At 42.3% G+C, this 12,368-nt stretch overlaps 1 protein-coding gene across 2 annotated transcripts in view; it reads left to right on the top strand.

Moving 5' to 3' along the window:
* The window catches only part of sema4c (sema domain, immunoglobulin domain (Ig), transmembrane domain (TM) and short cytoplasmic domain, (semaphorin) 4C), a 100,443-nt gene that overhangs the window by 43,194 nt on the left and 44,881 nt on the right, over positions 1-12,368 (top strand). For both annotated transcript variants that reach the window (XM_063897872.1, XM_063897871.1), the window contains one exon: positions 5,546-5,757. In XM_063897872.1, the coding sequence (XP_063753942.1) occupies positions 5,646-5,757 (112 nt within the window). In that variant the 5' untranslated portion in view covers positions 5,546-5,645. The remainder of the gene's footprint in view (positions 1-5,545; positions 5,758-12,368) is intronic.

Raw genomic sequence — 12,368 nt, 5'->3', positions numbered from 1 at the left:
GTGTGTGTGTGTGTGTGTGTGTGTGTGTGTGTGTGTGTGTGTGTGTGTGTGTGTGTGTGTGTGTGTGTGTGTGTGTGTGTGTGTGTGTGTGTGTGTGTGTGTGTGTGTGTGTGTGTGTGTGTGTGTGTGTGTGTGTGTGTGTGTGTGAGAGAAAGGTTGCCAGGTTTAGCAGAGGAAGGGAAAATGAAGGGCAGGAAGAGGACGTCAGAAAACAAAGACGTAAAGCGATGATGAAAGGACGACAGGCGGTTGGGGGTTGAAAACCTTCTTGTTTCCTCCCCAAACATCCGCTCACTTCCAAGAAATGACCCTGGTTTGCCTCTCCCTGCAGGGAATCATCTTACCTCCCAGTATACTCTGACAAAACACACACACACTCAGAATAAAAAGCACAGCCGAAGCACACGCAGGAGCTCGGGAAGCTAATCAGAACATGTGGCCTATTTCTCCGTATGTTTTAATGAGCTCTCCGTCGTGGAGTGCTGACTGATATTATTAGGCTGCCACGTCTCAGCTCATTAGCTAAAGCGGGCTCAACAACAACACCAGCAGCTAAAAGATGATTTGATACCGCCTGCAGAGTCATGCGACACCGCAGGACCTTAAAGAGGCTGCGCTGAGAGACGGAGCAAGTGAGTTAATTTGGTCACCGGGGGGAAATCCTGGCTGCCTCTCGCCTCTCCTCTGACACAACGAGGCATCATAGGAGCCGGTCTGGTTCAGCGTGCAACTTTAGCCGCCCTGTGGTGACGGGTGAAGAGAAGAAGAAAACAATACTGCTGCTAGATAATCTGCAGCTGATTATTATTGCTCAATGGTGGATGGCTCAATTGGCTCTATTGGCACTGTATGGAGTCCCTCTGCTGCATGCCATTAAAGGGGCTAAATGAATCAGACTGAAAGGAAAGAAAAGCCTCTGCTGCTTTTGAAATGGTTTCTACTCCAGTACAAATTTGAATCGATGATTTTATTTGCAATCAAGTGCTTTTTATATTGGAGTTTTGCTTCTTCACTATCAATGATAGTTAAGAAGTGGTGTATTTCTTCCACCACATTAGGAGTGGATTTGAGGATGTGTTTACACTGTTTATACTGCCAGTCCAACTACCTCATGTATATAAAGCAACCTATCTACAGTCTACATCTTTTTATAGTAGGAAATGTTAGTGTTAACCTCCTTCAGCAGTGTTGTTTTTACATAAAGTAAATACCTGTGTGAAAGACCCACACATTAAAGAGGCCCTATTATGCTTTTGGGGGTTTTCCCTTTCCTGTAGTGTGTTTTTGTGCATGTAAATGGTCTGCAAAGGCTAAAATCCCTAAGTTTCCTCCAGAGGGAAGAGCTTTTTGAGCATTAAAGCCTTTAAACATGTCACAGTAGAGGCCCAAAATACAAATATGAACCTGAAAATGAGCATAAAATGGACACTTTAACAATACTGTATATATATATATAATGCAACAGTAGTAAGGAGTAGTAAGTGGAATTTGATGTACTGAATCGATCCTTTTGATCTTGTGTTGCGGCGGTGCTAACAGCAGGTGAAATCTGATGCTAAGACCTGCAGAGAAAGCATCTGTAAAGGCACTTCTGTGAACAGCTTTGCTAATATGAAGCCTATTATACAGTACAAGCAAACAAGTTTACACGAGTAGTCCACTGTCATGTGACCTTGCATGTTGCCGCAGTCCCTTGAGAGTCTCATCTATCTCTATCAATACCAACGTTTTCCAGCTTGAATGGCTGAAAAGGCATCATCCTTGACAGATAGAAAAGAGATGATGATACCATTATTTTGTACATTGAAAAATCAATATTTGGTTTAATGCTTCGGAAAGAAATGTTGTTGTTTATGCTGGTGAGACGAGGACAGAGAGGGAGATTGAATTAAAGAAAAGCAGCGAGAGGAAGCAACAGAGAGGTGTGCACTGATGATTTTAAGCTTTTCTCAGTCAGGAGCCTTGCATCTCCTTCTCCTCCACTTCCCTCTTCCTCCTCATCCTCCCCTGTAGTGTTTACACGCTGCCTCTCCACTTAATCCGGCCTTCAGGATGCTCACTTCACTTGGTAACCTCTCAGCGCAAGACATGGATGTTGAGGGAGGGGAAAAAATAAAAACCGTAAGCCTGTTGCAACGTGTTTTTTCATTCTTTCTCCATAAGTCTCCCTTTAAATTCTTTCAAAGCTTCGTTCCCTCCCTCCCCTCCCCTCCCCTCCTTTCAATCTCAATCTCAATCTTAGCTCAGTCAAGCGTTGGCCAGCGAGGCCTCCAGCATCGATCCAATAAAGCTGGTAGTCGACACTGTGAGGCTTGAAGAGCCTTCTCCCAAAGCCCAGCGTTTAAGCACGCTCATTTAACAGCTCTACGCTATGATCTGATCTGGGGGGGGGGGGTGGTTTTCATCTTTCAGCCTCTTCGAATTTTCCTTCAAAAGTGTAATCAATAACAGTCACATTGGTTGGATGTGGGCACACACACACACACACACACACACACACACACACACACACACACACACACACACACACACACACACACACACACACACACACACACACACACAGCTTCAATTCTCAATTACCTCCCCTGCCAGTCCTCAAATAGGTCAAGTGGCTTCTTCTCTTGCAAGCAGTGGAATTAAGTATTCACGTGTGGGAATGTGAGGGACGGAAAGCAGGAGATGTGAAATGTGCTACATGTACCGAGGTGTGTTCTGTCTCTCTGTCGGGTTTAAGTAAACATAGTTTGACATTTTGTGCCCGTTTTAAAAGTCAATGGATCCTTTCTCCAATGAGCAGCAGTGTGTGTGTGTAGTTCTGTGTGTGTGTGTGTGTGTGTGTGTGTGTGTGTGTGTGTGTGTGTGTGTGTGTGTGTGTGTGTGTGTGTGTGTGTGTGTGTGTGTGTGTGTGTGTGTGTGTGTGTGTGTGTGTGTGTGTGTGTGTGTGTGTGTGTGTGTGTGTGTGTGTGTGTGTGTGTGCTTTTATATTCCAATTAAGAGGTTACTTAGTCCTCATGAGAATACAAGCATTAGGAAAGATTCATATTTCTTTTTGTTTACGGTTGTTTAAGTTCAGTGTTAAGGTTAGAGTAATTAGACTTCCATGAGATGGTGGTCAGTGAGTTTTTAAAGGTGACTATAAATTGAAATGAAAGGGTCATCCCACCCAAATTACTTTAGAAAAAAGAGAACAGTTTCCATTTTACTGCTCCCGGTTATATCTAGCCATGCTAAGAGTTGTTGGTTTTATCGGCTGAGGTTTTTTTATACCCCACTCCGAGATGTGTGTTGCCATTTGAAAACAACAAAAGTGAACATATTTTTTCTTGTGGCTCTCGCAACTTTTAAAAATGACATTTAAAAGGAACAGTTTCCCTTCTAGGTACTGGTTGGAGATACTTTCTACCGAGAAAAAATATGAAGATAAGGTGTGCTTCAAACATGGCGCTTATCAGATTATTGAGCAGGGTCTGACACCCATTTTCCAATGTCAAAATCACGGTGTGCGCCCGCTCATGACGTATCTTCTGTAACCTTTCAAAAACAGACCATCTGATAACCAATATGCACGGTTATCGGCCATTTTTCATGTACGGTTTAGCAAGTTTAACACGATTTCAAGGAGACAGTGTGATGTGCATTTGTACGAGCATTCAGGAGGAGGTAATGATGGCATTTGAGAGTGCTGATTGTGAATACAGACAAACACTTCATCACACGGTTCATTTAAAGTGAAGCATTTAGTGACAGGACAGTTTCAGGATGTTGTTAGTAGGTTATACTGCTGCAAACAACACAAACAAATTCCATTGACCTACATTTTAAAGCAGCAAACATTGCCTAAGAAATCTCACAGAGAAATATCTAAAACTCGGGCAAATAAAACCATTTTTTTACTAGCATTGTTACATAAAACCAATCACAACATGTAATGTCTTTCCAAGCTGTGTAATCTCCTGTTTGGCATCACAGTTAATGGAGGTTTGTCAGCACAGGTGGCTGCAGCAAATCTCCCAATGGCAGCTGTCCAACGTTATTAAAACAATTATTAAAAAAAGGTTCTTTTCACACCTAAACACTCTGCCAAATTAATTTATATAAAGCCGCTCACAGTTGATTTTTTAATTAACTGACAAGTGACATGTTTCATCTTGATTTAACACATTTATGGCACTAATGGACGTCACTGAGTTCATTATTAATGACCATGTGACACCGTTAAATCTGAAGTGCCTGCCGGTCCTCACAAGCATCAAACGAACATGACAGTGTGAAATGTAACTAATTAAATGTCCTTAACTACTGTACTTAAGTTTAATGTTGAGCTACTTTATACTTTTACTCACATATAATAATAATAATTGTGTACTGTTTTTATGTTACATACATTAGTAATCTATTCAGTAGTACAAAACATATCCAAGCTATGCTTCAAAATGACAAATTTCAACATACAAACACCTGCGTTTATATTTGTAATTCATAAAAATGGAATATTATAATATCTTACCATAACACAAAACTATTGAAAGAGCCATTCAGCATAATAAGTACTTTTATCTTGAATTTTTTAAGTCAATTTAGCTGATAATACCTTTTTCGACTATAACTTAATTAGGATTGAATTTATTTTTAGACTCCCTACTTCCTGAAAAACCTCCATTTGACTTCCTTGTTGGACTCTACTTGCGCTTTGATTGGCTAGCGCTCCAACAGAATGGACGTGATAGGCCAAGGGGCGGGACATCTCTAACAGTTGACCAATAGCAACAGAGCCGGCCAGCTAACCTATCAGAGCAGATAAATAAAGCACTTGTTGAACGTTAAAGTAAACATGTCACAGTGCAGGCACAAAACACGATTATGAAACCTAAGAATTAGAATCATAGACCCCCTTTCATTTAAATCTTCTGTCCCCATGCATCACCTGTCTCACCTGCAGCAGTGTAACAAGTCCATCATGCTTTGCTGTCACCGGACGCTGATGTCACTCAGTGGCTGCACAATTGACAAGTTCATTAGGTATAAACCAATTCATTTAGAACACTGTGCCACTGGATTGTCCTTGCCTCGACATTCCCTCCCCGACACATTGGGCGTTTGATGCAATGCCAGTGCCAATTAACTCTGATAACCCAGTTTTAATGCACTGCTGCTTGAATTGTCCTGACGGGAGTGCAGGGATAAGCTATTTTCCTGAACTTTTTGAGTGGCAAACGCTGGATGATTGCTCAGAGAGAGGGATGGACAGAGAAAAAACCTTCCAGACCTAAAGTCATTAAAATGTTGAGGCGTGTTCACTGATTACAGACGTGTCCTCGTTGGCTTTAATGATTTGCATAACTCATTTCGGTGTGTTGTTTTTTGATGGTTACATGTTTTTAAAAGGCAACATTTATCTTTGGGTGCAGCTTGTGAACGGTCCGGCGTGGCTTTTCTGATGTGAAAGTTGTAAACACTGAGGAAATTGTCTCTGATAAACAACCAGGCCAATAAAGGAAGTGCCTCCAGCTCCTGTGATGTTGATTTCTCTTTCTCTCGGCAGGCTGCCAGGAGCCGCGCTGCTCTCTCTCTCGTCCCTCCGATCAGCTGATTGAGCCCTACATCCATCACCCAACAGGCAGCCTCGACCAATAGCAGTCGACATGGGAGCCACGGGTGGGACGAAGGTCTTGCTCCTGGTGTTTCTGGTTGGATGGGAGAAGTCTCTTGGTCTCAACTGGAACCCAATCCCACGCAAGACTGTTCGATACCAGGGTGAGTGAGCCGAGAAATACTGACTTTTAGAGGAGTGAGATCTCAAGGGGCGCTGAAACTTTGCGGTGACTGCCAGACTTAAAGAAATACTTTCGGCAGTAGCTTTTCAAAGTGACAGAAATGTTAGATGCTTTAAATTATTATACAAAAATATCTCCTGTTTGTTTTTTGGTGAACTCAAAAAGTATGCTGACTCATCTTAATGTGTGGGCTTTGAGCTGACCCTTCCTTTTCTGAACAGTAAGTCAAACCTTTCTTAAAAACCCTTGCTAGGATAGCTTTTTCCTCACTGGTATCCTCACATACACACCAAGAATATTGCTATGCTAGCTAGCGACACACTAGCATCCAGGTTTTGGTGATGGGCAAAGTAAAAATACTCTGAAGGATCTTGTTCAACGTAACTGAATCATTTCGCATATACAGTATCAAGAGTAGAATTGAACAATGACCACAAGGCACACACAATTAGAAGTTGAATTTTTCCGTTTATCTGTGCATTTAAAGGCCTTTTACCACTGAAAACCTTAACTTACCCTGTTCTTTGGTTGCCTGACCCTAAAGGAGTTGATGTTTGTGTTCAACGCTTTAAGTTATGTCCTTTTTAAATTTCCTTTTCCTTTTACAATGTAGTAATAGCGTTTTGGCCCATATGACGTATTAGAAAAGCAGCAATAAGCACGGAGAATGCCTATAAATCATCTAATAATGCTCGAAATATGACGTGCCATCTGCGGCTTCCCGTTGTTTAAAACATACAGTATGTTCTGTCATGGCAGCTTGATAACGTTGAAGCTCCAAATGTGCATGTCCACCAAAGTTGAACCTGACACAAAACATGTACTTGATTTCCTTCCTGCAACTGAATCCACTGAGGCCTTAATAAGGATTGTATGGACTGACAGATGCTGCTATGATCCTCTAAGTTCGTCCTGAAACGATTTATCTGGGCAGAAATCTGATACAAAACCAGTAATTGCAGAAATGTATTCCATTGCGAAAAAACCAGGGAGGATTGTTCCATTATATCTCAGAGGTGGATGCTTTTGGATTTTTGTAAAGAGGCCGTAATCGACCCCGGGTAAAACAATACATCAGTCTAATCCTGGCGCTCAACTGCCTTTGCACTCTTTATCTCGGCCCTCCTCTGCAGCCCACTTTCTTCACTGAACAATGCCAATTGTTGCAAGCTAAGGAATACGCTTTTTCTTTAATCCCTCAAAAGGGAAGTGTTGCATTCTCTCTCCTGGGGATTATGGAAATACTATAAAGAGAGGGAAAAATATGAGGATAGAGATATATTTTCTCACCTCTCTGTGCCACCTATCCCACCTTTCATGCCATATCTATCTCACCTCTCCCTGCTCCTTCTGTTTACCTTTTATCCCCTCCCCTCCCCTTCCTCTTGCTTTGTTCACCTCGGCTCAATGTGTGAACCTGAAATACTCTTACGGCGTTTTCCACAAAGGGCTCACATTTCAGCCGTTCTTGAGGAGAAAGGCACTCGGTGGCAGCGGGGTGTGGAGGTATTTCAAACGTAGCTTTCTCATGCAGCCATCCCCTCCTTTTATTCCCTGTACAGAGTTCCCTTTCACCCCCCATCGATGCTACAGTCGGCACTGGTGTCGTGTCGGCATGTTAGGGCAGAGGACGGGGGTAAAAAACAATCGATAGGGCGTCGATACTTTCTGGGGAATTGCTCCAGTGTGACAAAGCAGAGCCAGCGTTGGCAGAGAGCCGCACTTTGGCGAGAAAGCTCCAGAGGAGGCAAACGGGGACAGCTGCACACATGCTCTTATATGGAAGTAGCAAAAAAAAGCACTCAGAAAAAGTATCTTCATTCAAGTATTTTAATGCAAAAGCTGTTGAATATATCTGCCTGTAGAGACACGATAACCCCCCTCGTTTGGTGCAGCTTCTACTTTTTTTGGCATAAATGTCTTCCGAAACATAAAAGCCGTGTCATGAAATGTGGGTGGGGGGGGGGGGGGTCACTTCTATAACTCTCGATTCCAGTGTGGCACTTGAGTGAATGAAGAATCTTGACATAAATTGATTTGCATTGGAAACAAGTGGGATTATCTTACCCGTTGACAGATTTCTCCACTTGGTTAAATAAAAATGAGATTTTCGGGCTCAATGCTGGGGGGAAAATGACTTATATGGATGGGCTCTCGCCACAGTGCTGAGGAGGAGATAGGAAGGAGACGAAATGGAAAAACAAAGCTGAAGAAAAAGAGAGTGGTGGGGGAGGAGGGGAGAAATGAGAGGATAGAGAGGGGAGATATATAATAGAAGGAAAGCAAGAGAGGGGGGTGAAAGAGAGAGAAAGAGGGCAGTCACTAACTGCCTTAAAAGGATGAAAAAGTAGAGGAACAGAAAGAGAAACACACACACACACACACAGACCACAGGCCGTTCTCCCTGTGCTTTATTTTGCATGGAGGCATGTCCACACACACACACACACACACACACACACACACACACACGCAAAACCGAAGTGGGAGAAAAAATGGGGGCATAAAGGGCCTGTATGTTTATACCTGTGTGTGAGAGAGAGAGAGAGAGAGAGAGAGAGAGAGAGAGAGAGAGAGAGAGAGAGAGAGAGAGAGAGAGAGAGAGAGAGAGAGAGAGAGAGAGAGAGAGAGAGAGAGAGAGAGAGAGAGTGAGAGTGAGAGTGAGAGTGAGAGTGAGAGTGAGTGAGAGAGAGAGAGAAGCTGCATGTCTGTCTATCTAATCCCCCTTTGTTTATATGTGTGAGTGTGTGTGTATTGCTTAGGCTGGCAGTCTGAGGGATTTGGAGCTCTGGGGAAGCGCAGGAAATGTGTGTGTGTGCATGTCTCTGTGTTGGGCAGAGATGGTTGAAGAGATAATATGTACCCCCCCAACACACACACACACACACACACACTACCCCGCCCAGCAATTACCCGAGGCTTACATGAGGTTGCAGTAGCAGAAACAAAAACATCCTGTCCTCTCTGTTCACCTTTTCTTCTTCTTCTTCTTTCTTTAAAAGTCACATTTTGACATTTTGTTAGGCTTTCATCCGTCGCCCCACACACATGTCATATTATTGGATGGAGAAATAAAAGAAGAACTCACAGTTGGCTCCTAATGAGACGTTTTATGTACACACATTATGTATGGCCCTCACAGAGCCGCTAATGAGCGCTGTAGATTTACATACTTGTCTAATCACTGACACCATACATGCATCTCCTCACTATTATCCGGTTTGTTTTTCATACTCATGCTCATAATTGTACAAGTTTCTTCTTGATCATGTTTTTTTCTAAAAGTCTTCTCGTGCAAACATTTTACTTAATGTTCAAGAAGACGGGTGGTGTTGTGACAATGTTATTTTGGTGGCAACAAATCCAGTAAAGAGACAGAAAAACAACAACATTTGAGTCAGTCTTAATACGTTCTGACAGGATACATAATCAGTCCATTGGTTCATATGGAAGACTTTAATCTAAAAGCACGTCCAAATACTCACTTTGTTTACAGCAGATGGGGACTGCAGTGTTTAGCAAACGTCTCTTAAATAGGAGTAAATGGTACATTTGTTAAGGAAAACTTGAGCTGCCACATTTAAAGAGCCCTATTATGCTTTTAAAACAGGAGTATATAAATAAAACATGGACAGTGCGTGGGGATTTAACCGACACTACATGATTACCATTAACCTTTGTCATAGTGCAAAGCAACTTTCAACCAACAAAGTCTGATCATTGGTTCCCTTTGGCCCTTGAAATCTTGTTTTTGAATCCAAAAGGTGAAAACAAAGTCCTTCTTTTGAAGACACAGCTCCTTGAAAGTGCTTGAATTTACATTATTTGGGGAGAAAATAGAGATTTATTTAGATTCTTGTTTTGTTTCATGTAGAAAATAGGCTATATTCCTGTGTGTGTGTGTGTGTGTGTGTGTGTGTGTGTGTGTGTGTGTGTGTGTGTGTGTGTGTGTGTGTGTGTGTGTGTGTGTGTGTGTGTGTGTGTGTGTGTGTGTGTGTGTGTGTGTTAGGGCTGAACGATTAATTGCGTTAGCGATAATATCGCGATATGACAAAACGAGATTTTCCAACCGCAAAGGCTGCGATTTGATTGGCCACGTGATCTGGCCACGTGACTTGCGAGCGAGCCGAGCGGAGCGGAGCCGAGCGAAGCCGAGCAGGCAGAGAAAGAAGTCAACGCTGCGCTTGAACCTGTTGCACAATGGCCTCAGGCTCGTCAGAAGAGTGCACGGCTGGAAGTTTGGTACCAAAGAGGGGCGGCACGTCAGTTGTGTGGAATTATTTTGGCTTTAAAAAGGAAGATGCTGCGCAACGTCAGGTATTGTGCAGAACGTGCCTCGCTACTGTTGCTACCTCACGAGGTTCACGATTGTAATCACGATTGATTTATTGCTGGTTGAAAAATACATGAGAAGAGGACCTTGAAAAAATAATCGCATATTAAATCGCAATTGCAATATTGAGGAAAAAAATCACAATTAGATTATTTTCCAAAATCGTTCAGCCCTAGTGTGTGTGTGTGTGTGTGTGTGTGTGTGTGTGTGTGTGTGTGTGTGTGTGTGTGTGTGTGTGTGTGTGTGTGTGTGTGTGTCTGCCATACACTGGAAAAAATGCTGCTCCAAAAACAAATAATACAAAAACAACAACAAGGTGTTTTCGCTTGTAATAACTACAAAGATCTGTCAATAGAACAAGTAAAAATGTGCTTGGTAAGATGTCTCGTAATTAGCTGGGATAACTTATTTTGAACTACATTTTAACAGGTTCAGCCAGAAATGCTCAAAAGATTTCTGCTTTTTGATGTTATTTGGTAATTCTCCAATAAAAATGTAAAAGTAAACACTCCATCCAAGATGCAAACAACACCCTATGTCTCAGTTGTTACCTCTTAAGTTATTTGGTCTTGTATTAAGTGCAAAGACATATTTTGATTAGAGATTAGACGAATATACTTGGCTAGATTGGGAGTTTTTGTAGTGTAGTGGTGTCAGGAATGTATTCAAACATTGATGAGAGTCTATGCTGTGTTGTATCTCTAAATTTAAGGGGATTTAGACATTGGAAAGTCCTTTTGTAAGATGTCACTTCTCCTTTCCAAAAAGTGATGTAGTCAAACTTGAGGTGTCAGTCTTTTTTTATATTTGTTTCAAACTGGAGACTGACTAAAGTCTCAGTCAAATAACTCCAGATGACGCCTACTGGGAAATCAAATAAGAAAAGTATAGAATATTATCATCCCTCTCCTCTTTCACCTCTCTCACTCTGTCTCCGTCTTATTGTGTCCCTTTCTTTACTGAATTGGTCACGGCTGATCGGAGCATCAATAGGTTTTTGAAGCTATTTTCACGCCCTCGACCTGGCCCTTTTCCATCGCCTACAGAAATTACTTGAGCTGATAACAGAGCTATCTTCTCCCCCTCCTTTTTGTTATTTACTCTGATTCCTTTTCTCTCGTTTTGTCTTTCTCATGCCCAGTTTATACTCACACTCACAACCACGCATACGCTCCACCTCACCCGGCCCAATGACAGAGGCCAAAGCTATGAAAAAGAAATGCAGCAGCTGTGGTTAAACAAAGAAAGGAGAAAGAAATTGGAGGGAGGTGAAGAGAGAGCGGGAGAAATAGAGCCCTTAGAAACTTGATATGTTGTTTGAAAGTCTCGCCAGCTTTGATGCAGAGCATGCATCTTTAAAGACAAGCCAAAGCAAATGCATGCCTCTTGATTTAGAAAGAGAGAAAGATAGAGGAAAAACAGCGAGGAGAACGAGAGTGGAAAAGGGCTGGGCCTCTGACCTCCACAAACCTCTCTCTCCCTCTCAACCTTTCTCTTTTTTTCAGTCTCTCTCCACGATATCTCCCCAAACCCTCCAATTACAATAATGAGTGGTTGAGAGTGAGGCAGAGAGAGGCTGTGCGTGACTGGGAGGATAAATGGAGTAGAGGGAGGGATGGGAGAAGGAGATTCATCACCGCTTTTTATCTGCTATGAGTGTCACTCATCCCCTCACCCTGTGCTGATTGGTCAGTGCAGATTAACAGCCGGGACCAGATGTCAGGACCTGCAGCGCTCCGTGTTGTCACACTGACTCTGGGAGAGCTGATGTGCTGGCATGTGGATTAAAATGAAAATGCCACTCGAAGGTCCGCTCTCATCCGAAAGCACGTTCCCGAGGAAGCAGGGCCACCGTTGACATTAAATTAAAAATCACTGCCATCCTTTATCCTTATCTGTAAATCAAAAGCGAGGAGATATCCCACATGCAGAGAGACACATTTACATATAGACTCATTACCAAAGTGTCAATGTAATGTCTGCAAAAGATTCAAATATTAGATCAGATTCAACTGGGCAGAGGACAGGAACCATCCAATGAAATGCATTTAGCATCCAACCAGAAGTGCATTAACTGATATATTCTATAATTCACAGAAAATGCAGACAATATTACAGCATCAGCAATTCTATTTTACAGAATACAGGTGAAAAAAGTATATATGTCAACAGAGGATTCATCTGGATAGGCCATGGTTTATTATGTGAGAAACAGCATTGTACATGTGATGATTTCACTTGCAGGAATATGATATATT

The sequence above is a fragment of the Eleginops maclovinus genome, chromosome 12 (assembly GCF_036324505.1).
Source record: "Eleginops maclovinus isolate JMC-PN-2008 ecotype Puerto Natales chromosome 12, JC_Emac_rtc_rv5, whole genome shotgun sequence".
Lineage (NCBI taxonomy): Eukaryota > Metazoa > Chordata > Actinopteri > Perciformes > Eleginopidae > Eleginops > Eleginops maclovinus.
Note: the sequence above shows the minus strand (reverse complement) of the source record. Positions and strands in the feature narration are given on the sequence as shown.